This window comes from Strix aluco, chromosome 18, assembly GCF_031877795.1.
Source record: "Strix aluco isolate bStrAlu1 chromosome 18, bStrAlu1.hap1, whole genome shotgun sequence".
Taxonomy (NCBI): Eukaryota; Metazoa; Chordata; class Aves; order Strigiformes; family Strigidae; genus Strix; species Strix aluco.
This window is the reverse complement of record NC_133948.1, coordinates 12,586,441-12,611,639: the sequence shown is the minus strand read 5'-3', so window position 1 is coordinate 12,611,639 and position 25,199 is coordinate 12,586,441. Positions and strand designations below refer to the sequence as shown.

Below are 25,199 nucleotides of genomic sequence, written 5' to 3'. Positions count from 1 at the left end.
AGATTGCAGAAACCAGCAATACCTTCGGGTCCAAAGAAAGCTCCACACTGGGCACAGAAAAAGTGTTCAGGGTGCCATGTCCTGTCCAAAGCCGTCACCACTTTCTGTTCAGAAGACAAAGTGCAAGTCACGTAAATGATTACTTCAGCTTGGAGGTAAGGGGGGCTGGGTAGGGGGGAAGAACACATTAATGTTGGTACTGACAAGAGCATGCATTAAAATAGACTGCCCTTTAGAGAGCTGAGTCAATTCTCCCCCTGCCTCTGGCTTATTCAGGCTTTCCCCACTGCACACTTTCTTTTACCCTAAAAGGATCTTACACACTGCTTCCTCCCTTATACAGGGCCCCGTCCGGCTCTCAGGACTAGCACTGGTGCCTGTTACTACAAGCTACCAACAGACAAAAGCTGAGGAATCATTACTGGAATGATGGAGCCATGTGGGGTTCTGAAGGAGCTTCAGTGAAGGTAAGAGGGACTAACTCCTCTCACTAGTGTTAAAAATTTGACTGGGCTAAGTTGTTTCCCTTTCAGAGACAGGGCAAAGGAAAAATAGAAATTCCCAAACAAAATCTTCCATCCAGGACACACGGGTAAAGTGGAGTTTTTAACATCCAAGTCTGCAGCACCTTGCCAGCACCCTTAATCCCCCCAAGGAACTCACATCAAGGATCGGCCCATTGCAGTAGTAGCAGCGAGGGGAGAAGAGGTTGTGATAGTCTTTCTCGCAGTAGGGTTGACCATCCCGTTCAAAGAAGTTCCGCGACCCGATCTCCTCCTGGCAGTGGGTGCAGACGAAGTGCTCAGGGTGCCAGGTTTTCCCCATGGCTGTAACTACCTGTTGGGAAGACAAATTATGAAGGACAACTCTTATCTCCCTCTCCCCTAGACCACATGACAAGATACCAGCTGGAGGTCAGCAAGAATGACAAGTTCTACTACTCAAGTGAGCCCTGGACTGGGGTAGCATGAAAACTGAATTACCTATCATCTCAGGAGAGGGCAGTCCCTCAAGGGCAGGGTAGAGGTCACTGGAGGAGCTTACAGCGTACCTAGCCAGTGGATAAATACAGTACTTCAGTTTCTCCAGCATCTCCAGTCTCTTCAGCCTCACGAAACAGCCCTCCCCATTACTCCCAGCTGCAGCCCAAGACTCAGCAATGAGACAGCACCTTCAACTCACCTGCCCAGCAATAGGCTTCTTGCAGGCTCCACAGACACCTTTGGCAACGGTAGCGACACCCAGTTTGTTCAGGTCAGACTGGAGACTTCCCAGCATGGTGTCCAGCTGACTGCCAGGCTTGGAGGCTGTGGATGGAGGGGAGCTGCTCCCAGCCTTCCCCTGCGCCATGAACTGCAGGGAAGAGAAAACAAAGACTGTAAGGCAAGTGCTGCTGTGCTTCCAAGATAAATGCCTGCTGTTGCTGCCAGTGGCTCCTCTGTAGAGACAGACAGGAGATTGCTAGGAGACAGCAGAAGCCTGTGAGAGCCAGGGTCAAGTACACACATGTATTCTGCCCATGCAGAGCCATGCAGAGAGCCTGGGATGTGTAACAGCAGAGCTGTGAACCAAGGATTTGATTTTCCTACACTGGGCACACAGCAGAAGTCACCAGCAGATCCCAAGTAGTCAGTACAGCGCTCTCTAAACCTCTGCCAAAAATCTCCTTTTATTTTATCAGTTCCTGGCCAGCTGACAAAGCAGAGACACCATCCAGAGGGCCCCTTCTCCTTGACCTCTATTTCTATGCTGTTGCTCTCTCTCTGTTGTCACTTTCTCCTCTCTGACAGAAATCCCTCTCCTCCTCCTCCTCTTACCTCCCTTTCAGCTAGAATATCTTCTTCCTTAGCCTCCCTCTGCACCACCTTCTGCAGATCTTTTTGCCAAGTCTCCTTTGCCCCCATCAGGTGGCTCTCACCCCACGCCTGAGCTAAGCAAGTGGAAGCAGGAAGGAAGTAACTCTCTTGGAGCTGCCTGCTGTTTACCTACAGAGAGGGCAGTGCATCCACAGCAGAGCCCTAGCAGAGAGGACTGCAACGCAAAGACTGCCACGTCTATTGTCGGACAGCTGGAAATGCACAGGGGTGGAGGGGAAGGGATTAAGATAGTTGTCTCAGAGGCTGTTTCTGAAACTCACAGCACCACAGTACACATGGCTTGGAAAGGCTTCCCAGAGGAGGGGGAAAAATATTTTACTTAGGTTCAGAACTTATAAACAAAGTGTATGTTCTCTTTGGCCATCAAAGCCCCCTTTGCAGACAAACCACAATAATGAAATGCAGATTATTGTAGCTGACATTGCACTGCAATAGCTACTGTCAGGTTTAGAGAGACCCAGAAAAGTCCCTCCCTGAGATGTTGGTCTGGAGCACATTTTCTTTTACTAAGAGGATAGATTAAAACAGACATAAAATCTATGCTTGTGAACAACCCACCAGCCTGCTGCTGGCACAGCCAGGGGAGTAGGGACACAATTCAGAGGCTTCAGAGCCTTGACAGAACCTGCCCTTCCAGCCGCAGGAGGAGCTCTATTCCCTGTCCTGTACTTGTAGTCTTCACTCAATGACAAACTCTGGTTTCTACCTGTTTCTACAAAAATTCTCATGACATAATTTAAGCTTTTTTTACACACACATATACACACATACTCCTCAGCTTTACGTCGCATGCAGCATGACTCCCAATGAAGTCTAACACACAGCTTTTCCCCTCCTCCCTGCCATCCCATAACTCACAACCTCTCCTAGTCCAGCAGCACACAGCAGAGCCATCACACCCCAACGTTCTGAGCCTAAAACAAACCCCCTGCCACACAGCAGTTATTTGCTACCAAAGGGTTACAGTGAATGTCTCCAAAGCACACGACTGCAAGGAGAGTTCTCGCAGCGGGAGGCAGCAGGCCTCTGTACAAAAACCCAGGCCAGAGTCCCCGGACAAAGCCAGGGCTTCCCGCGTGGCACAGCAGGAGGAAAAGGGCTGGACCGTGTCAAGGGAAGCATATCCCTGTGTCAAGGGAAGCATATCCCTGTGTCAAGGGAAGCATATCCCTCTCTCGCTCTACCAAGGGGTTTGCAGCCACCAGGCAGGGCAGGCACAAATGTCGCACACAAATGATAAATACCATCTGGAGAGAAAGGAGGTGAGATGAATTCAACACGTAGCAAAGAGCACTTCACCCTTGCCTGTAGGGACCACAGGCTCCTGCAAGCCACAGCTGACCTCAGTGCAGGCACAACCACCTGCGCCTGCTGTACTTGGTACCTGGCCTGGCGAGCCAGCCTCCTCGACAGCTCACAGATGAGTCCCCACCTGAAAGAGGTTTGTTTCCATCTCCTGCACACAATGCCTGCTGCTTACAGGGGACATTCAGCACAGCATCCACATCAATTCATCATGCAAAGGCCCTTCAAATTCCCACCTTTCACCCCTGAGGTGTGCCATCAGTCTAGTTCAGCTAGGAGCTCTACGAGCAGCAAACCATGCGCTACAGGGTATCATCTACATTAATGGTGCTGGGAGCTCTCGAGCAGATCCCAGCATCGTCTGCAGCACACTCATCAACCAGCAGAGCACACCATGCTGAGCAAACAGAAAGGAGGTCCTGCCTTCTCAGGGGTGGGGGGGCCCAGGGGTGCATGAGCAGCCAGCAGATTGGCACTGCGGACGAGGGGAGGAGCAGAGGTCACCTGAAAAGTACAACAGTTCAAGATGTAGAGGTGGTTCCTTGCTCACTGCTTGAGAGCTGCCTGTACACATAACACTGCACACCACTGCACTGCTCATAGACATTAAGATTTCCCATCATCCTGAAGCTACAGCCCTTCCCTGATGGGACATGCTGAACAGCTCTTGATCATACCATCTCCTCCCCAAAACCCACTCGCACCGTGGACACCTGTCTGAACGTGCAAACACATGAAGGGCTGCTGATCTGCTCCTTCCAGTACTGAGATTTTGCCATCTTTTACTCCCCCCACTCCATGAGAGATTGTGGCAGGGAGAGTTGCAGTCTGTGTTTCAGAGCTACCTTCTTCATCTCAGAGGGAAATAAAGTCCCTGCTGCACAAAGTGATCATAAGGACAGACAGGAACCACACACACCCCAGCAGGTTATTGCACAGACACGTACTTTGCAGTGCTGGACAGGCACTGCTGGGATTAGATATTGCCAATGAGTCCTCTCTCCTCTCTAGCAGTTCAGAACAGTCTTTACCTGAACATTGCACCTACTGAGCTATCAAGCTGGGAGCGATAGTTGGACTGGAAAACACTGCTAAAAAAATAAACCAGAGAGAGAAGCCTGCCTGCATCTGTGGGAAGAGAGCATCATCTTCAGTCTGACAGCCAACAGAAACAACTGACTTGGTGCTAAGGGTCCACGTCTGGGGAGAACACGAACGCCTAGGATCTTCAGAAGGAGGGGTGCCCACAACAGAAAGCTCATGATAATCATCATCAGAAGTTTCCCACTGGAAGAGAGGCTGGGGAGCCAAGGTGAAGGAAGAGGAGACTGGACTAGGAGCTGGGGTAGATGGCACATGGGAAGCCTGAGGTAGGAGTGGGAGGAGAGGTGCAGAGCCAGAGGCATGAGAGGGAGCAACGTTAGCAGGGACTGTCTTTGCAGCTTCTTTGGAAGGCTGGAGCGGGGGAGAGGCTGGAACAGAGATCGTCCTCCTTGGGGGAAGCGGGGATTCTGGAGGAAAAACCACCTAGAAAGACACGGAGGAAGAAGAAAGGTGAATAAACCCAAAGAGGAACCAACAAGCACTTCCTGCAACAGGAAGGCTGGTTGTTACCAGTATGTTTATCTGAGGGGAAAAAGCAGCAAGAAAGAGAAGGGAACTAGAAAACTTCTCTGTGTAGCTCAAGGAAAAGCACCATCTTATACCCAGAACTTCCTGCACAGGTACAGTACTGGGAAAAACAAAACAAACCTCTATGACAGACTTTCCAGTGTGGTTTTAAAAATAATCCCCACATGGACACTTGACACGTGATAGTAATAGACCGCCCAAACGGATACCATCACCAGCACCCTCAGATCCCACTCCAGTTCTTAAACAACAAGAACTAGGACCTGCATGCTGGTTCCCTTTTCAGGCCAGACAAGGGTGAGTAGAAAGACTTAGTTCTTCATTTTGTGTTGCTTAGGACACTCAGAAACTTAATCTGCACCTCCACTAAATGCTATCTGGACAGAGGGACATGCTGGAACTTCCCAGCAGGTGTCCCTGCTTTCTACCTTCTCTACTTGCTGTCCACCATTCTGCTCTTCCCCCTGGGGTCTGACAGTGATAATGACCCCCTCTGTCAGCCAGTCATCCTGGCTTTTCCACTCTTCTTGTTCCTGTTTAGCGATGCCCAGTCTGTCCTGCAGCTCTTCAATCAAGCGATCTTGGGACTTGGTCTTGTGAAATATGGCAGGACCTAGTTTACGCCTTGGAGAGAGGTCACGATACATTGGATGCACATTCGAAGTCTCTTTTGTCCTCTTGATTAAAGATTTAATCTAAATGACAAAGGTAATAGTATCAGCAGAGAAGAACAGTGTCAGAGCAAGCCCCAAGATGCAACAGCACAAACTCAAGCCATTAGTGACAACTGCGAGCAGGAAGAGTGATGACATTTATTCCACAATGCCAAAATTCTTCTTGGCACAGCCCAGAACAGTGAGTCAGTGCAAGGAAAAACCCTGTAAGGATAATCACAGCAGCCAAAAATAACTATCTAGAAAAGGAAGGGAAAGATTAACCAGCAGGAAGCCAAGATAGGAGGTGCAGCACGACCACTCCACTGAGTTGTTGCTGTGAAGAAACCTCAGCATCACAAGGACACAGAGCAGCCTCTCTGTTTGCCCTTTACAGGCATAAGACTCTTGGTCAGAGATGTCTGGTGCACTGAGCGTACTTCCACCGCTGGAAGGAACACTAAGAGCTCCAGCAACGAGACCTAAAAAGGCGAGCAGAGCAGAGGAGCTGCCAGCCCAAGTCAGGAACATCCTCCGGTGGCATGAAACAGCCCTTTAACTTTTCAGAAGCCTCTGTGGACTGAACCTTACCCCAGTTAGGGAATAAAAGTCCATTTCACAGGGAATTCCCTACAGACTGCCATGTTCTGTGCTGCTGACTGACATGCAGAAGAGACCACAAGATAAAGCTGAGGATTTCAAACCGCCGTGACGTGCAGCTGTCGCTAACACTGCTCAGAGCTGCGTGCTGTTAGCGTGGGTGAGTCTGGGCACACTCACACCACACACAACATGTTAGTGCGCTGTCAGAACAGCCCCAGCTAGTGCTCATCCTACTCCTACATTCATTCAGTGCCTGCCTGGCCTGATGCAGAAATCCTCTCAATGGGTGGTTTGGAGATGCATGGCAGATCCCATTCAGCTTTCCAGACATTTTCAGCAGATTCTGGAGCGACTGCAGAGCTTCTGAACTGCTCATTTTCCTGGTCTCCTCCAGCTTTGTTCATGTTAGCAGTACCTGCCTTCCTAGGAGTTCTCTCTCTGCCCTGCCTCTTCCTGACCAGCTCAGGACAGCCATCTACCTTGGTTTCATGTGGTACTTCAGCTTTTAGATCCTGTCCTTGCTCCACTACAAAGCCCAACTGGTTTTTAGTGTCTAGGAAGACATGACATCGATCCAGGGCCACAACAGAAGGTTCATACACAGGATTCAAAGCGCTGTCATTCTTTGCATGTACCTCTGGCACATGTGCAGACAGCTCCAGGGCCCACAGCTCATCTAAAGCTGTTTCCACATTTCTGCCCTGGGAAGGAAGGGCTGAATTGTCCCTGAATGCTCCCTGCTGATCCAGCTCTTTAGGTATCTGCCCCCTCCCTTGACCATTTAAAGTGTTTGAAACTGGTACAGTTGAGATTTTGGAGTCAGTTCTCTGCTCCTTCTTCTCAGACTCTTTTGCCAAACCACTCTCTAGGCCTTGGGCCTCCACATTAGCAGATCTAGACAGAAGCTCCACACTGGAAGCTGGCACAGCCTGGAAAACATTTCTAGGAGGGTCAGGCTTTCTGCTCGGCCCCAAGCTTGCAGAGGTCATCTGCTCCCCACGAGTAGCAGAACCAGAAGAGAATCGTGGTGGGGGCACAGGGACCATTTGTGGCAAACAGGGCATATGTGGAGGAGCGGCAGAATGCCCTGAAGAAGGCAGAACTACGGTGTTACTGCCTGCCTCAGTGCAGAGGACTGCTGAGGGGGCAGATGTTGGCACTGCCGAGTCCCCACTGTGACCTGCAGAAGGGTGTTTGGAATGAGATAGCACTGTTAAGCTGTGAGGAGTGTTGCTGGAAGCTGCATTTGCTGAACTGGGAACTGGTTCTAGGGACGGTTCAGAAATCAGAGACATAGTGGAACTAGTCTGCAAAAAAGGAGACAGAAGGAATAAGGAGAGAAAGAGATAGAGACAGAGGTAAGGAGAAGGAAAAAAGCAAAGAATTAAGCATTATAGCAATCACAACCTCCAAATCAAAGAGCCATGTTGATCCAAAGCCTTACTTCCAAGAGTAAGGAAGGAAAATGAGATATCAAAGAGCAGAACCAGTATGACATTGTGCTGATCTTCACAGGAAATTACGGGAGATGAAGTTCTACAGCCATCAAAATCCTTCACTTATGCCCTCCTTCTAAGTGATAGCTCATGCGTTCACCTGCAGCTGTGATAGGGGCACGCAGCAGCTGCTGGGAAGCCAGCTACAAACCCAGGAATGTCTAGCCTGTGAGTAAAGGTCACGTTAACTTACTCATAGTCAGACATGTAAATTTTACATTTCAAAGCTAAAAAAAAAAGCAATCAATGAATAGAACAAAGCATGACATTTTCTTCTTGATACACTAATAAAATGCTCCAGTTGGCTGAGTTCATGGCAATGAAAACAAAGCTTCAGGGCATTCACAGCATGAACAGATGACATGGGCTTTGTTCTATTCACATCACTAATCTCACCTTGGATGTGACACATACTGAATCTATTCGAGTCTGTCAGTCACTCCACGCCCTTGTAAGCATTGCTTAGGTGGCTAGATTAGCCTCTTTCCCTTAGGCCAAAGGGTCCACATTTACACTGTAATAAAATCACTACTAATTTTGATCCAAAATACACTCTAACAAGAGCAAGTGATAGAGTTTTTCATTCTCCTTGACTTACAGGATCTTCTGAAAATGAAAGATCCTGGTTCTTACTTTCCCCATTTTCAGTAGTTCCTAGCTAAACTCTAGGAGACATCCTTTTTCTTAAAAAGGGAAAATCAGAACAGTGGCTTGGACAAGTTCACACACCAAGTCAACCAAAGTCCAATGCTGAGCCCTATCAGTTTTATAAACATATCCACAAAGGATTTCCAAATCCAAGAGCTCTCAAGACCTGCTCTGATTCTTAAGTTACACTTTCCAAAGAAGCCTCAAGAAGTTAGATGCTTATGGTCTAAGGTAGTGGGGCACATAACTTCCTAAGCCCATGGATGGTATCTCAGTCTCTACTTACCTTTCTGAGATACTTATCATGAATAAAAGGATAAAATTAACCAGAACATGCACAAAATCTGCCAGAAGATGGAAGAGACATATACCTTCAGCTGACTCAAGCTGCTACCACCCCGAGGGGTCAGGAGCTACAGGAAGACCATCCATGCTCAGAAAGGAAGGAGCAATAAGGGACCACAATTTATTAGAATTGCTCCTCCCCTTGAGTAGCACAGCAAGACCCACAGTCACAGCAGAGATGAAAAGGACTAAGTACATTCAGTAGTTCAAATGAGGGAATTTCCCAGTGTTGTGTTTCCCCTGTATTTTGCCTAAGCAGAACGCACCTGTAAAAGTAACCCAGTTTCCACTTAGTTTCCAGGCCTAAAATGAAGTCAGTCATTTTCAAGGCAAGACTATCATTTTGCTCAAAAGCAAGTATTTTCAGCATATTAAAAACATACTAGCTCCAAAATAAGAGCAACGGTTAAACACTCAACAGTAATAGAACAGTTAAATACAAGCATCTAGCTATGCAGTAAGCAGGCATCCTATTACACAGAAATGGCAGAGGTTGACAAAACAAGTGCATTAAGTAATCCAGTGCTCGCTGACTGATGAGCTAGATAAGCAAAATCAAATGGATTCTGTAAGCAAGAAGAATGAGCAACTCATTAAAGCGAGCAGAAGATGATAAAAGGGTAATGTATCAGTCTGTAATAGCACCTTTTACTCTGGAGTATGAGGGACATTAAGCATCAGTGCCTCCTTGCATCCTCGCCTAATGCAACTTCTAGTTGTACCAACTCCAACTAGTTACACATCATACTCAGTTTTTCTGTCCTATTTCTTGCAACCACACACAGGTCTGGCACTTGAACAACAGCCTTTCATCTTTCACCGTTGCAAACACTCCACTTCTCTTCCATCCTGCTACTGGTACAGTCTAGAAATTCATTTTTACAGACAAGCTAACCCCACTAGTTGGCACAAACAGAGGAGGTAAAACCAAACCAGGATTGAAGGGAAAATTAAACAACCTGGAGGACAGGAAAAAGTAAACTAACCATTAAAAACAGTCAATGACAATATAAACAAAAGGAAAATGATCACAGAATCCATGTTCTTTGTGCTTCAGGACGAACGTTTAGACACAGATGAGTTCAATGTCTCGTGAAAATACTAATGCTGTATTTATAAAGGCCAAATCTTAGTCTTGCTGCATTTCAGTTTGCTCTCAGAGCTTAACCAGAAACTAAGCCAGGAAGGCAGGCAGTATTACAGAAGGCGGCTCATCTCTGCCATGCAGGTTTTATTGGAGTTGCACAAAGATTCTTAGGACTCTTCTCAAGACTGCAAAGCATTTGAACACCCACACTAAGAAATGTCCCCTCCCCGTATTTTGCAACGAAAACCTGTGCTGGGCAAGGTCATTCTCAGCTGCCAAGAGCTCACCTAGGAGCAAAGGCTGGTGGCAGCAACCACACCCCGAGCTTGTTTTCTGAGCCCTGAGAAAAGCAGCAGGGGCACTAGGTGACAGCTCTCAAGCTCCCACAGCGTGCGGAAGGAACAAGGCAGGGTACGCCAGCAGCACAGGTGGGAACTCTTCTCCAGCTTCACAGTTTTTTCAACCAGACTGAACAGACACTTGTGGATATCCTGCACTCTACCCTAGGACCTAATATGGAGGAAAAAGGCAACTTAAGGTGTCAATATTTGCAGTTGACTAAACACACACTACAGTAAGTCTAGAGAAAACAGTGAGTAACTCCTATATTCTCACAAAATGAAGTACTTGTGCCAGAAATAGCAGACTGAATGCAATTCCAGCAAGTGCAAGGCAAGCAAAGTGCCACAGAGCGTGCATGCTCATTCCCAGCAATGTGTGAACTCACACACTTGGTCAAAACTCTGGGTATTGTAACAACCTCCATGAAACCCAGAGCACACATCAAAAGCGCTCGCATGAACGGTGGCACAGACAGAACAACAAACGGCAAAGCTGTCACTGAATGCCCTGTCTACCTCTCCTCACACAACATTCCTCAGCTCTGGCTGCCCCACCTAAAGTCATGGTAGGAGAAGATGGAGTTCAGCACAGGCAAGAAGCACCAAGCATCAGCAGAATCTTCCATATGAGGAAAAACCAGAGTTAGGAACTTCCTTAGGATTAGAAAGCAGACTTGCATGTGTATGTAAGAAAGACAAACCCAACAATGACAACAGAGAGAATATATTAGGTATTTGCTTTCTCTACCTCTCTCAGAACAAATTCAACTGAACAATTCAGTAAGGCTATAAGCAAAGCAGCTGAAAAAGTAAGAAGAGAAAATATTTTTCATTTTGCTATGATTATGGGTAAATGAAGTCTCATGACAATAAGCTCCACAGTTAATCATTTAGTGCAGGAATGATAACATACAGATATGAATAAAAGAACAAGTTATCCAAGTACATATGCCAAGTGCTCCACGTATGAAGGTGACCACAGGCAAGTTACTCCTGAGCTTATCCTATTATGGGATTTTTGTGCTACTTGTGACTGAAGTAGCAGTTCTTTTCCAACACAATAGTTCGATTTCCAAACAAGATTCTGAATAGTATTTGCCATCCTCTGCCCCCACAAGAAGCTCAGACTTTAATCCCACTTTGAGGTGAATAAGAGATACTGTTTTAAGATGGAAACGTTTGAAGTCTCCAGCTGTCTGATGCAAAGGCTTCAGTGCTCACACCACATGCCTGGAAGATCCTCCTCGGGAGAAGTAAATCAGGGTAAAAATACACTCCAAAGAGGAGGGTCATCCCACAGAACAGAGGAGCCTGGTCTCTGTCAGTAAGCAGACTGGTGTCCCATGCTCCCTTACTTCTTGTTAAGTTGTAGCACAGAAAAATAATTCACCCTGTACTGAGCAGTACATTGCTCATTATCTTTGGCAAACAAACTGCAGAACTGAAGGAAAAACAGATCCTGTAACTGCCTTACTCTGCCAGCGATGAGAATTTATAGCAGTCAAGAACACCTACAGCACGAATACCACCACAGGAAGTTTCTCAGAGCAAGTTTGAGAGGTAAAGAGGGCATTCTGGAGACTAACGAAGGTCAACAGGTGTGGCTAACAGGCAAGAGAGTCTGGGGGTGGGGAGGGACAAGATGAAGTATTAAGTTGTCATGATAGGTTACCTTAAAGTCAGAGAGAGATGCCATCAGCTCATCCAGTTCTCGTGTAGCTGAAGAAGCAGATATACGGGTCTGCTGCTGACTGGCAGTGACCCGCTGGGGGCTGCTCACCTCACCTTGGCTCACAGTGATTGCAGGGCTGGGGGTGGGGGGGGGGGGGGGGGGGGGGCAGGGCGGAGAAAAAGAAAAAAAAAGTGCATTTAAGCCTAGGAGAGCACTCCTAGACTGAAAGTCCCACTGCTCCCCCAGGAAAGCACAGCATGATGAGTTTCAGCAGCAGCGTCCACCCTGGCCAGCCCTCCCGCAGACCCAGCTTCCACAACACAGACAGACCCTGTCTCTCTGCCAAGCCTAACATCAGTGTGTACACACACACACCATCCATTAAGAAACAGATGATGACCAAACATTCATTTTGTCAGACAGTGGGTGTTTGTGATCATCTATAAATCTGAGTTTGAACAATCCACCTCTCGTAACATGACATGTATTTTTTCATACACAAGTAGATAAAAGAGCACCAGCATCTTCATGCACTTGCTTGGTTTCCAAGCCTTTAGATAAAGCCCATCTTCTGTCTGTCACTCTCCTGCAGCATCTGTCCCTACACTACAGTCACTCATCTCACAAGAGTCTGTGCCACCCCACCCAAGTCAGCAACCACCAAAACACCACTCACACTGGACTTGGCACAGAGCTCTCCAGCTCATCCAGCAGGCTCTCCACACTGGGTCGCACATCTTCGATCCCACGTGCACCATTTCGCTTTGGCTTTTCTTTTGTAGGGGGAGCAGCCTTCCCTCCCACAGAGCTGCTGCTCTCCGGGACAACATAGTGAGATCCAGTCACGCTGGGCAGTGATGGGCTTCTGCTGGCTTCATCTTGAGAAAGAGGAGCAGAAAAGTCATTCAGACCCTTAGATCCATACATACGTGCTAATCACAGGCAAGAGCAACAAATTGCCCAGAAATCTTGTGGAACATCCATCTTTGAGGATATTCAGAACTTAAAGGTGTAAGGGCCTGAGCAACCTAACCTAACTTCAAAACTTTAGTTGGAGCCAATTTTGAAGTCAGCCTTGCTTTGAGCAGGATGCTGCGCCACAGACCTCGAGAGATCCCACCCATAATAAATGAATCTTTGAGCAGGGGCTGGAGGGGTCTCCCTCAGTGAGGATGCTAGAAGGGAAAAGCAAGCTACTATTTTGAGAATCAAACTAACCACTCCTACCAAATGTCTTGCTATTCCTTACCTGCTGGGAAGCCACTGGCGGGATTATGTTGAACAGCATTCAGTTCCAGAAGAAGTCTGTCCAGTTCTGAGAGGTTGCTGCCCAGAGAGGAGCTGGTCATTGTGGGAGATGGTTCTGCAGACTTCTGCTTGTTTGGGAAACTAAAGATAAAAGGGAAATGTGAAACTTCTATGTCAAGACACAGCAGAAGGATGGAGGGAAACTTACATTAGGTTCACAAAGTTTCTACATGTACTGTATTCTTTTCAAGTTGATGCTTTTAGCTCTGGGGGAAAGAAGATGTGGCTTTGTGAAATGACTACAACCCAGCCACTGCTCAGCCACATCTTCAGTTGTCAGTTACAAAGAAATAGCATTTATGGACAGGGCCTCAGGTTTTAGGACTGTGTGCTGTAGCAAAGAGTTAACCGTCTGCAGATCTGAGACACATTAGAACAGCAGCACAACCATTAGCTCGCACACAGAAAAATTACTTGTTTCTGCTGACATCACACCAAACAGCAAAATCCTCCCCCCTGAAGCAAGTTCCCTTGCAGGGCTAGCACAGACTGGAGAAAGAGGCAAAGTACAGTCCTCAAGCTGTCAACAAAAAGTCAAAAGCAGCAGGTTATGTGGTAACCTCTTACAGCACTCAAGGTCTCTTTTCAAGTCCTCAAACCTTTAGTTTGGGGAACTCTAATCAATTTATAAGAAAGTAATCTGAAACTGTTTTCTACTGTGTTAAATACACAATCCTTGAAAGAAGTTTACCTGTGCACAAGTGCATATAAAACACTGGCTGTAATTATTGCTTATCCTACGTGGGTGATCCCATTTACCACACACATCTGAAAACTGTTTCAAAGCAAAACCTAGCACCAATGCAGTGATTTTTATAGTAATTACACTGTAATAACAGCCCTCCCATCATCAATGGCAGAGAAATTATTTTCTCCTAGTTTCACAAATGAAAAAATAACTTCTAATGCTCTAGAGGTTCTTATTTCATTGAAAACATACTTTCCAAATCCAAAATGGCAACTTCTGTCTTGTGCACACCACCACATCATGCTCAGAAAGTTAATATGTAACAGGCTTTAGGACTCTGACACCTGTCATACCAGTAACAATTATGAAATTCCATAAGGGCAGTTACTATCTTTTTCTTCAGACCAAAAAAAAAAAAAAATCCATAAATGCAATCTGAGGAGGGCATACTTCATCCTGAGCTAAGCACACAAGCTACAATTCACGCCAGACCCTTGTACAGGAGGACTTATGGCTATAATTACCTCGATTTTGTACTAATTACATACAGCCATCTGAAAAAATTGCAATTACTGACTCCATTGGGCCATCTCTGGATATGCCTGCCTCTACCCAGAATTAATTTGGTTGAAAGCTCAGCAGGAAGAGCTGGGCACGGTTAGAACACGGCACCAGAGTAACACCAGTCTCCACAATGCAAAAAGGTACCCAGGACAGAGTGAACTCTAGAGGGCCATCAGAGATGGAGTTCTGACAGCCTCTTCCTCACTCATCCCCATGTCAGCAGAAAGCTCTGTCCTACAGCACAGCCTACTCCTCCAACCTCTCAGTGTAAGAGCAGCTGCCTTTGCAAGTATAAACTCGTTACCTACCTATCATCTAACGAGATGAAAGTTTTAAGCAGTTCAAATTTACTTGAAAATTCAAGTTACTGCACATGCTGCTACGCCACAAGTAACTGAGTTCCCCGGGATACCTGACCCAAAGGCCACCCGCCTCCTACAGAACTTTTGTGCTACTTAACAAGGGGATGGATTTGTCACCTGTCTCTGGATCATATCCTTCACAACACAATCCAGATCCTGTTCTGTCTGATGGAGCCTTAGGCTCGTCTGCAGCTGAGCAAATCAAAAGGCTGGGTCAACGTTTGAAGTGAGTATGAAAGGAACAGTGGTCTCTTACAAAAGACGTAATCAAAAACAACACAAGGCAACATAACATACACAGGGAGCAGTGTCCGCTCAAGCTGTGAGTCAGGCTTATCTCTTAAGAGGGACAAGATACCTGTAGACGTGTTCCTCTTCACTGGCACGGGGCGAAGGAGAGCTGAGCCCGTCTCGAGGAAGAGAGGCACTGGAGCTTTTGGCACTAGAGCTGTATACAGGAGACTGGGACTGAGGCTGTGGAAATGAGATTTGCATTAGAAACAGAGAACACAAAGCAAATATACTACTGCATTGCAACCCCACACATATATACCGCAGAACAAAACCCAACAGAAAGGAAAAAAATAAAAAAATCTGCTATCTAGCCAAGCCAGCCTCTACCAGATGAGCAACACCAGGAACAACTGTTCTCCACTTGCTTCAGATTTGCCTATGAGTCGCAGATCTGTGCTGGAAACCCCCAGTCTGCTTTCCACAGGCTACAAGACGATGACTAACACTAATCTCATCACACTACCATTTTGTTGGAACAGTGACGAGGGGTTTCAAATTATTTTTTGCAGTTTGCTCCGACCAGCTAGTTCTATTAAAAGCCCACACCTCCCTGCATTTCCCAACTCTGTTCACAGCCAAACTCATCCTCAGTTCTTGCTGTTCCCTCCCCTCATCTACCTCCTTAAGAGACACTGCACCAACAAAACAAGCATGCACTCTCCCCATCCGCATACATTCACTTACTTGTTGGTGGACGTATCTGGATACGTTGGGTTGCCACTGGTCTAAGGGGTCAATCACAGTGCCATTCAGGGCCTCACTGGAAGGCGGCGGGGGCACTGGAGGTGGCACAGCGATCTCCTGGTATGTGTGGTTTCCAGTTGGATAGGAGTAAGGTGTTTCCTCCGTTAGAAACACTGGTCGTTTGGAAATATGTGAGGTGGTGGATTCCAGGTCTGCCAGTAAGGCGTCTGCAGGAAAGCAAAAAAACCCACAGAAACCCCCCAGTCAAAATGGTAAAATCCTGGGCTACAGCTTTTTCTCTTTCATCTCATTCAGGATATCTGTAACAGAAGGTCTTTGGAAAGACTTTTCATCTAAGCGGTCTACTAAATGCCCTGAAAAACATTACTGCAGCCCAGGACCGAACAGGTTAATCAAACTTCTAGTACAAAGAAAACATCAAGAGGTAACAAAGCAGCTAGAAAAACTGTGTCAGTCTCAGATTTTTGTCTTAACTGGAAAACTACCCAACAGCTAGGCTCACTGCACCCTGCAGAAGAGCAACCTAGGAGAAACCTGCCCAGAGATCAACTCAACAGGATATTGACACAGACTAATTACAGGCCCCACATCATCACAGAGTCATTTACTGTGGCCGCAGGCACTGCTTTCTGCAGGAAACAAGATCTCGGGAGGGATTTTCTCCAGAGTCTAAGGTAGTGGAAGAAGCACGAAACTTTCAGATGAGTCCATCAGTGCAGCAGGAGTATGCATTTCAGTTTTCCTAACAAAAATCCCTCTCGGTACATCACACAAACAGTTAACTAGTTTTCAGAGGCTGCCAGGTAAACGCCATTTCTTCTCCTGGAAACAATTCTGAACTTGCTGGGTGGAGACTGCTCACAAATTCCTGAAGAGAAGAAAAACTTCCACCAGCTAGAAACACCATCACTCATGCCAGGCAGAGGAACCCACGTCACACAGTCAGCACCTCTCAGAAATCTTAACACAGGAAAAACACTCTCCCTCAGCGATGGGACATGAAATGACATTCCCATCTTTCTGAGTTTCTCCCTGCAAACTACCCTCTGCCCATTCCCAACCCTGCACTCTTCTGCAGTGACTCACAGGCAAATCCTGACTTGTTGGACCTTCTGTCCTGTGAACCCACCCTGCGGAGCCCGCTGCAGTCCCTGGTGGGGGAAACTCCAGCGAGTGACTGCAGGTCCGCACTGTACTCACTTTCTAAAGAAAGCTTCGCTGGCCGGGCGCCCAGCCTTCCACTGGGGCAGCAAGCTCTCGCATACCTCTTTAAGGCTATTAGAGAGGAGCCGGTTCACTAGGGACATCAGCACTCTCCATTATAAGAGCATCAGGACATACCTGGCAGGTCCCTTTGGCGATGTGGAATTCAGCCAGACAACAGTAACGCAACTTCAGCAGCATTAGGAGAGGGGGGCTCTCAGAGACCCCCTGGATCTCCCTCCCTTCCGCACAGACCCAACTGTCTTCAGGTAGTCTCAGTTAGCAGGATTTGTCTTTCTCCTCCCGCACACAGCAAGTACTTGGTACTTGGGTTTGGGGTGTGAGGGGTCGGCCTGAGCGCAGCCACCCCGCAGCATCCTCCACCAGGGTCACAAGGAGCTGAAATTATCAGGTGGCACCAGAATAGCAACGGAGCGACTGCTCGCCCTAATGGCTGCCTACCGGCTCGGAAAGGGCAGGCACCTGCCAGCTCAAAGCCACTTCCTGAGCAGAGCAGACCACATCAGCCAAGGCACTTAGCAACCCTTCAAGAAAATATATTAAAGGGTCAAATGGAGGACAGTATTAATGCATTACAAGATGAGGAAGGTGCTGCTTTTATACTCACTCTCTTCCACAAACCAAAGCATCACAAAAGGAAAAAAAAAACAGTCCTGCCCTCAGAGAACAGAATACAGCCATTAGCAAATTAAACACTGCATTAAATTAACTCCATACACCTTTCATTTAGACAAAAAGATGTTCCAAATCATTTAAGCCATAGGCATCTTCCTAGAGGGGCCAAAATACCCCAGAAGCAGATTCTCCAAAGAGATACAAGTTTTCTGCAGCTGGGAAAAAATGAACTTAATCTTCTTTTTAAGCAAAAGAACAGCTGGTGGATTCCAGAGCAAAAGGCACATACCTCAAGGGAACTGCTGAAGAGCTGCAATTCCTTCAACCTGGCAGGTCCTATGACTGGAGGTTTCGTGCACACAACCTCCAAGAGAAGTGCTATCCGAGAAGGTGTGGTTTTTGCTTCTCCCCACCAATGACAAAGGCAAATCAAACTCCACCAGGAAGTGAAAATCCTATGAGGGTGTTGGGCTCCTCCAGTCCTGCAGAGGGGACCCAAACCATTTTTCCACCCTCCACCCCCAGCCCTCACTGCTGGACAGGCAGATGTAACCATCTCGCCACAGAATCACCTCCTCGGCTCAGCACTCTGCTGAATGAACCATCGGACAGAAATCCACTGCTTTTTACTAACGGCTCAGGAGTCCGGCTAGATTTACGGGTTTACTTTTACAAGTCTGCAGAAGAGGGGTCTGGAAATGCCAGGAGCGCTCTGCCCCCAGGTTGTGAAGGAGTTAAGGAGAAGACATTACAGTTTAATGATTAACTTCCCCCATACCCTCCCCCTTCCTGACTTGAGCAAACAAGGCAGAGCTGAGGAACGGGAAGCGGAGGGAGGAGAAAAGGCTGGAGAGGAATCACTCAGTTACTCAAACTGCACTTCAACTTTACAACTGATAGCGAAGCAGTTGCAAGAAGGCACCAGCCCACCCGGCGGGACAAGAAAAGGAGCAAGCCAGGAACAAGCCAGGCGCTCACACACCGGCCTACGGGGGCAAATGACCCCTCCTCATGTCTTGCTCGCCCTCATGTTCTGCAGACCCCGGGTCCACCCTTCCTCACGCCCCAGCCGCCCCCTCCGAGCTCACAGCCACGACAGAGGGAAGGTCTTCCCCATTCCCGCCCATCCCCGTGGCTGCTTCCAGCCATGAAAACTGTTCTCCGATCGAATGCCATCAGTCACCACAGTTCCCTGAAGTTTTGCTGGACTGGGAAGTTGTGCCTGTCCAAAGGGTCCAACATGGACAGTAGAAGTGCCCCCAGGAGGGCATGGCGGGTGTGGTGGTGGCACGGTGCTGGCTGAGTCCACCCCACCTTGCAGGGCTTCATCCTGCGAGAGGCAAGCGACTGCACATCGCTGCCCTGGAGCTCAACCTAAGGAAGCTGCAGTCCAAAGACCATCAAAACCCAACCAAAGGGATTAACATTTTGTTTTCCATGCAGCACCTCACCCCAAGAGGTCCCAAATCATTTAGGATTTGTACAACTTTTTAACGCTACCAGAAGACAATGTGAGATAAGAGATGGTGGAAAAGAAGGGAGATTTATTAATGGAAAAAAGATGCATCGTTCTCTCTCTTTCACACAATGGACCAGACAGCTGTAACCTGATGAACTGTAACGAAGATGCTGTGCTTTGCTGCACCTCATGCCACAGGCTAGAGATCACCTCAGTGACCGCTCCTTAAACAGAAAATTAAATACTTAAATAGAAATATTAAAGGTTCGATCGATTTACTGGGTAATGAAGTGTTCCTTCCCAAGGCGACTCCTGAGGGACAGTGCTGCAGGAGGTGTAAATCAACCAGTTAGTCCCTCCCAACCCGTAGGAAGCGGTTGACTGCATCACCCCAGCGCACAGAGGCAGAGCAGTACACACAGCCACCGGCCAGAGGGCACCGCTGCATCCTTACACGGACACACAAACCCCACAGCAACGGCCAGCTTGGCAGTAACTTCACCTCCCTTGTTCACCCCCGCAGAGTCGGGAACCTGCCCTTGTTCTGGGCACGCAGAAACTTTCTGCCGGTGCCCCGTGTGCTGCACCTCCCCACGGGGACGTGCCTCCACACCAGCACACGCTGCAGCATCTAAGGGGCTATCGCCCAGCACTCTGGAGACAACCACACACTGACCTCACCGGTTTTACTGCTGCCCCAAATACTATCTCAAATACTACAGACACAGCTTTAGGAGACAGAATCTCCCAAGGTTAAAAGATCAGAAATTCATTTATCTCTAGAGGATAGATTTAACCATTTTGTAGCAATAAAGTAAACCAGACAGGCTTATACTAGATCTTCAAGCCGTTGCTCCTCCACAGGATCACCCCTCCTTCTACTCTCACCCCTACAAGAACAGACAAAACGTCAACTCACAGGTAAGTGGATAGAGTGGAATCACACAGTCCAGTTTCCAAAGACTCAGTAGGGCTCAGCCGACCCACAGGCATGGGCTATGAATCTAGAAATTTCTATTTTCCACTCCATTAACAGCATGCTGCTCAGTGGGGTGTGGAAGAGTGAGGGATACTTGCTAGAACACCACCAACCCAGACGCTCCTGCTTGTCATCACTGTGCTGGTGCAGTCACACAGCTGATAAAACCCCAACTCCCTGCCACTGCAGCAGGGCCTCTCAACATGTGCATGCCACCGGCTCAGGTAACTCGCCCCAGCACCCGGTAAAGCTGCATGCAAACATGAGACAGAGACACAGAAGGACGCAGTCCTCCCTCCACTGGGCAACCCAAAAATTACATGCTCAATTGAAATCACGTTCAGGCCAGGAACTACTCAAACCACATCCTCCCCAATATGGGAGGACATTTGTGTTCACACTCAAGTGGGTTTTCTACAGATTTTCCTGTGGAGGAGAGACAATTAAAGAATGATATGACGTTTGACACCTTTACTGCTATAAAGCACTCCAAGACATCTGGAGGTCCAGGTGTATTGGTTTGCCCCTCCCTCCCTTCCCTCCCTTTTGCCAAAACTCATTATTAACTATGAGGTCCTTGGGATTCTGGTCTTCAAATCCCACACACAGCCCTGCATATACATTAGATATGTATGAGAGGGCCTTAATACCAACTGCATTGCTTCAGGGTAGCTCCCAGCATCTGCCAAAGTTCTGCTAGTCATTTGGAGAGCTTGGGAAAAGAACTCTCAGGCTGATGTCCAATGCATTGAACCACTCAGAAAAAAAAAATCCCTTTTACGAAGAAAATCAGCAAGATGAAAGAGCAGAACAATACCTTAGGGTAAGTCCCATTTACCAATTCAAGCTGCACTGAAAAGAATAATCATCCCCCAAGTTATATACTGCACATTCCTGCGCTATCTCCTCAGCCCACACCTCTGTCAGGCCGAGGAACAGCTCATGCATTCCAGGGGCTCCGACGCAGGCTCCTTTGCCATCCCTGCATGTCAGCACTCGCTGTCCTGCAAATGCAGTACCCTCCAGCAGAAATGGCCTCGTCTGCAGCCACAGGGGCACATTCTTCAGCTTCCCATATCCCAGGTTTGTCTGATAAAGAGCAGTAATGCCAGCCTAGAGATCACAACAGAGTTCTGAGGTACAGAACAGGAATGGATGACACAGGGACCCCTTTGTACTGATGCACACATCAACCCCCTTTCTGTAAGTCCAAGCCACACTCAGCCCCCTTAGATAAAGTTATTAAAAAGAAAAAAAATATATATATTTACATGTATCTTCCTATATGTATCAAAACATGCTTTGTTCATTCCCCTCTTCCTGTGCCTTCTGTGCATCTCAGAAATGCTCCTGGATTAAGGTGAAGCAGAACACATCATGAACTAGTTCTGGAAAAACCTATGTGACAAGGCATCGACAAATACACATTTGCCAACTGGCATCAAGCAGCTTTTTAATGCTAATTTTCCCTCGAGCAGTAAAGAGTTTTCCACTATTCATAAGCAGTCTAGGATTATTATCTTTTTTTTTTTTTTCAAGTGAGGCAATTTAGAAAAATCTAAATTTGCTTTCCTCTGTTAAGGAGAAGTCTTCTACTACTGAGTGTCCAGCATAACTCCAGTGTGTACAAGGGCTAGAGAGACGCAGCATACTCAGTCAGCTCAAAGATGACAGCATTAGTGCCAGAAGAGAGAAAACTACCTCAGATTTCCATATGCAGTTCATCTCAACAACTGAGGATGAGCTGTTAACCCATGCTGACACAGCAAATAAAATGTTATCAATATAGGAAGTATATCAAAAGGATGGTGGTCAAATTTTCTTCTACATCTCATCTACTGCTGGAGGGAGGAAGTGGAAGCATAACTGAGGCAAGATATTTCAAATGCCTCAGATATCAGCCTTTCATTTTCAACAGCTGAAAGCCACATCTGCGCACCCATCAAACCGCACGTTGCCTGTAGTTCTGCTTCTTGCATGGGACATCTGGAAAGCAAGTGACACTGGAGACAGGATTCTTCATCCAGCCACCACAGAGAGCAAACGCCTTCAGCGTTCAGCCAGAGTCCCATCTCCCCCAGCATCTCAACTGCCACATGTCCCTGACAGCCCGGACACAGCACGCTGGCTCATCAGGATGAGATGTCTGAGCACAAACTACAGTATTTCCTCTAACGCAGCTGCAGGGAACAGGTGTCTGCACCTCCCCTGTTCTTCCCCAGGCCCCTGTTTACCCAAATAACTAGAACTGCTACAGGTTTTCCTGGCTTAGGCAGCAGAAGATTCCCAGAGGACTGGCAAATGGAAATAAAAAGCAAGATAGCCGTAAGGGCAGGTCTAAATGAGGACATGGACTTTACATGATAATCGTGTCTCACTTGGCATAAGACAAATTGCAGACCCCTCATTTGCAGAATGACACTCCATTCTCCAGCCCTTTTTACTTAATACCTGTAAGGTGGTGAATTCAAATCCTTGATTTTTGCTGTCCCTTAGAAGAACGAGGGGAAAGGCACCTCCGGAACTGAACCTTGAGCTTCCAGACTCATCTAAGCAGCCTCTCTGTAAAATCCCCGAATCCAAACTTTAAAAATCTCATTAGGTTCAAGTAAATCTTCTCTCCCCCACCTCCAGGAGTAGATGCAACACCAGCTCACATACAGGGAGACAGCTCAGGGCAGTAACCCAATCCCTGGCAAGACAGTTTTACATTGTGAGTAACTGCAGAGGAATGGGGAGCTTGGGTATATTTATCCTATTAAATAGCCTTTCAAATGAAACATTTTCAATGCCCTAGAAGAGCTGCATCAAAAAGACTTGTTGGAGCCTTGCTGCAGGGCTTCTCACAGCCCTCGAGTTTTGAGTCTGGAAGGGGTGGGGAGCCCCAAAGAGCAACACTGATGACAGGAATTCCCTTTTTAACAGCAGTTGTGACTTTTCTCAACAGAATGGAAAAGCATTATCAGAAATAGGAAAACCAAGAGCAAACAGGTGAATGCAGGCATTGACTTCCAGGTAAAAGAAATTTAATAAAAGGTTCTTAAGGCATTATATTCTAATCGATGTTTTTAAATGCAAAAAGATCAGAGACTACAAAAGCAATAAAATACAAAGACTACATTCAAAATGAGATCTTAAAAATTCAAAGTGCAATTAGATGCTCTTAAAATCCTGAAGTTCTCTGGTTCACATACATAGAAAGCATGTAAAACAGCTTGGCTTATTTTCTAAAACATTTTGAGAAGGAGACATTTACAAGTTTTCCAAAACTTAACCAGTAGGTTGAGAAGGTGGTTAGAACACAGAACACACAACAACTCTCAGCTCTCTTGTGAAGCAGAGACAGATTGTTATTTAAGGTACAGGAAAATTCAAGGCACAAAAGAGAAGTCATTTGCCAGACAACTGCTGGAGTACCAGCACAGAGCAGCAACTGGTATTTTTACTTCACATTGTCTAGACCTGCCTAAAGGAAGTTCAGATGACACTGTCAAAAAAATCACTCAGCTATTTCTTTAATGTATTCCAGTGACTGATGATTATTTGAAGCCTTGCGCTTTCTCATTATCAAAGTATTGGTGCAAGTCATGCCTTGTGTCACTGCTTATTAAAAAGAATGTCCAGACTAGAATGAGTATGTGGTATGGTGAACTCTGATAGAAGACAATACCCATTAAATCCTTGAAGCTTCTCTGTTCTTTGAAACCAATACTGCCCCTTAGAATAAGCAAGACTATGCATTTACAGCACTGATTTACAAAGTTGTGTGGGTGCTTCAGAAAAGCTTAACAGCAAAGGCAACCACCTAGTAGTTGTTCTGCCTAGCTACACCAGACTGCAGAGACAAACCAAACAAGAATTCTTCCCATGACAGACAGAACTGCTTTTGAAATCACGTGATGGCAGCCACCATCAGTCCTATCTATGCCATAACTTGAATACAGACAGCCAAACCAGTTAGCTTTCCCCAGTACAGCAGTCCATGCACCCAGCTCTGACCACTATCAGCAAATGTCTAAACAAAGACAAGACTCTGCACTGTGAGATGTGGTCTACAAGATCAGCTGCAACAATGATTGTGGCTTCCCGTTCCAACCACTGAGACCTGAGCTGAAGACTTTATTCCAGAGCTTGTGGCCAGCTAACTGGTCACAACCAACATGTGCTATTACCACCCCAAGCATAGGGTTGCAAAAGAGTCTACAAATACAGCCTGTTTTAAAAGCATTTTGCATTTTCAGTGACTACTCACTGCACATTCAGGGATGAAATGCAAACCCTTCGAGTGCTCTGGCTGTAGTTTCAGCAGAGCTGACACCACCACACGCTGCCAGTGTAAGGGAAGGGCCCAGCGATCCCCTCCTTCCCCAGCATGCAAACCCACACTGTTCCTGGAACTCGCCCTGCTGATCACCAGACACTTTCTGAACTAATTCAGCTTACTTAATCCAGTAAAAGTTTGCTGTGTTGTCTGTTTTTTTTAGATAAACTAGTTACATTTCTTGTAAGCATAGTTCCAGCCACTCTATGACTTATGCAGCTTTTAGAAAATGTTTTAAAGAGACCAATGCCAGAATTTATCCCTTGTCTAAGTAAGCAAATAAAACTTCTGCTTTAAATAGGAAATACTGTACTTTCACCTCCAAAACTCAGGTCAGGACACAAACTGTAAAATCCAGCCCCATCCGGCCATTATTGAAATTAATCAGCCATCCTCCTGTCTGATTCCCATAATTAATCTGCATCTCGGATGCAGACCAGAAAAACTTCAGCCTGAAAAGGGAGCAATCAGCAGAGCGCACAAACTGAAATGCTCTTACATTCTGCAGACATCCCTCACCACTACCAGCCACTTCCACCTGAGCCTACACCGACATTTTATTTTGGCTTTGCAGCCTCAGAATCGCAATAGGGCTCAACCAGTCGGGCTGCATATATTATGTACCTACTGGTGCTATCTCATTTGTGCCACTGAGCTTAGAGTTAGCTTTTCACCGAGACTACTCCTGATCATAAAACTTTGAAGATGAGCCAACTCTGTATGCTACAAAAACCCAACAGAAGCCATCACGTGAGCTCAGACCTTCCATCAGATCCCTCTGAGGGGCAAGAGGGCTATTTGTACGTGTGCTGGAAAACCATAAAGGTCACTGCAAGATCCTTCCTGGAACTGACCACACCGCTTCCTTTCAAATTAACACAAGCATTTCACTGGAAGTCAGACCTGCCCTGTAACCTCAGCAATGGTGTATTTGTCAGCACGGTGAGGGTGCTGGAGTGCCAGCATCACGAGGGGTCAGCTAGTTCCCATGTAACCCAGCAGCAAGGCTTTCAAGGGCACA

At 46.9% G+C, this 25,199-nt stretch overlaps 1 protein-coding gene across 4 annotated transcripts in view; it reads right to left on the bottom strand.

Annotated features, from left to right (window-relative positions):
• The window catches only part of PXN (paxillin), a 45,386-nt gene that overhangs the window by 4,037 nt on the left and 16,150 nt on the right, over positions 1-25,199 (bottom strand). Inside the window, exons 2-14 of one of the 4 annotated variants that reach the window (XR_012625648.1) lie at positions 15,560-15,786; positions 14,940-15,055; positions 12,909-13,048; positions 12,336-12,537; positions 11,660-11,795; positions 6,328-7,377; positions 5,243-5,509; positions 4,305-4,709; positions 3,606-3,686; positions 1,183-1,353; positions 984-1,051; positions 664-837; positions 92-104 (exon numbers count right to left, since the gene is read on the bottom strand). Coding sequence is in view for 3 of the 4 variants with exons in the window: in XM_074844141.1 (XP_074700242.1) it covers positions 23-104; positions 664-837; positions 1,183-1,353; positions 3,606-3,686; positions 4,305-4,709; positions 5,243-5,509; positions 6,328-7,377; positions 11,660-11,795; positions 12,336-12,537; positions 12,909-13,048; positions 14,940-15,055; positions 15,560-15,786 (3,051 nt within the window). In the remaining variant the exon portion in view is untranslated. Of the gene's footprint in view, positions 1-22; positions 105-663; positions 838-983; positions 1,052-1,182; positions 1,354-3,605; positions 3,687-4,304; positions 4,710-5,242; positions 5,510-6,327; positions 7,378-11,659; positions 11,796-12,335; positions 12,538-12,908; positions 13,049-14,939; positions 15,056-15,559; positions 15,787-25,199 lie in introns of those variants that run through there. The other 3 variants (XM_074844141.1, XM_074844142.1, XM_074844143.1) reach the window with 3 other exon arrangements.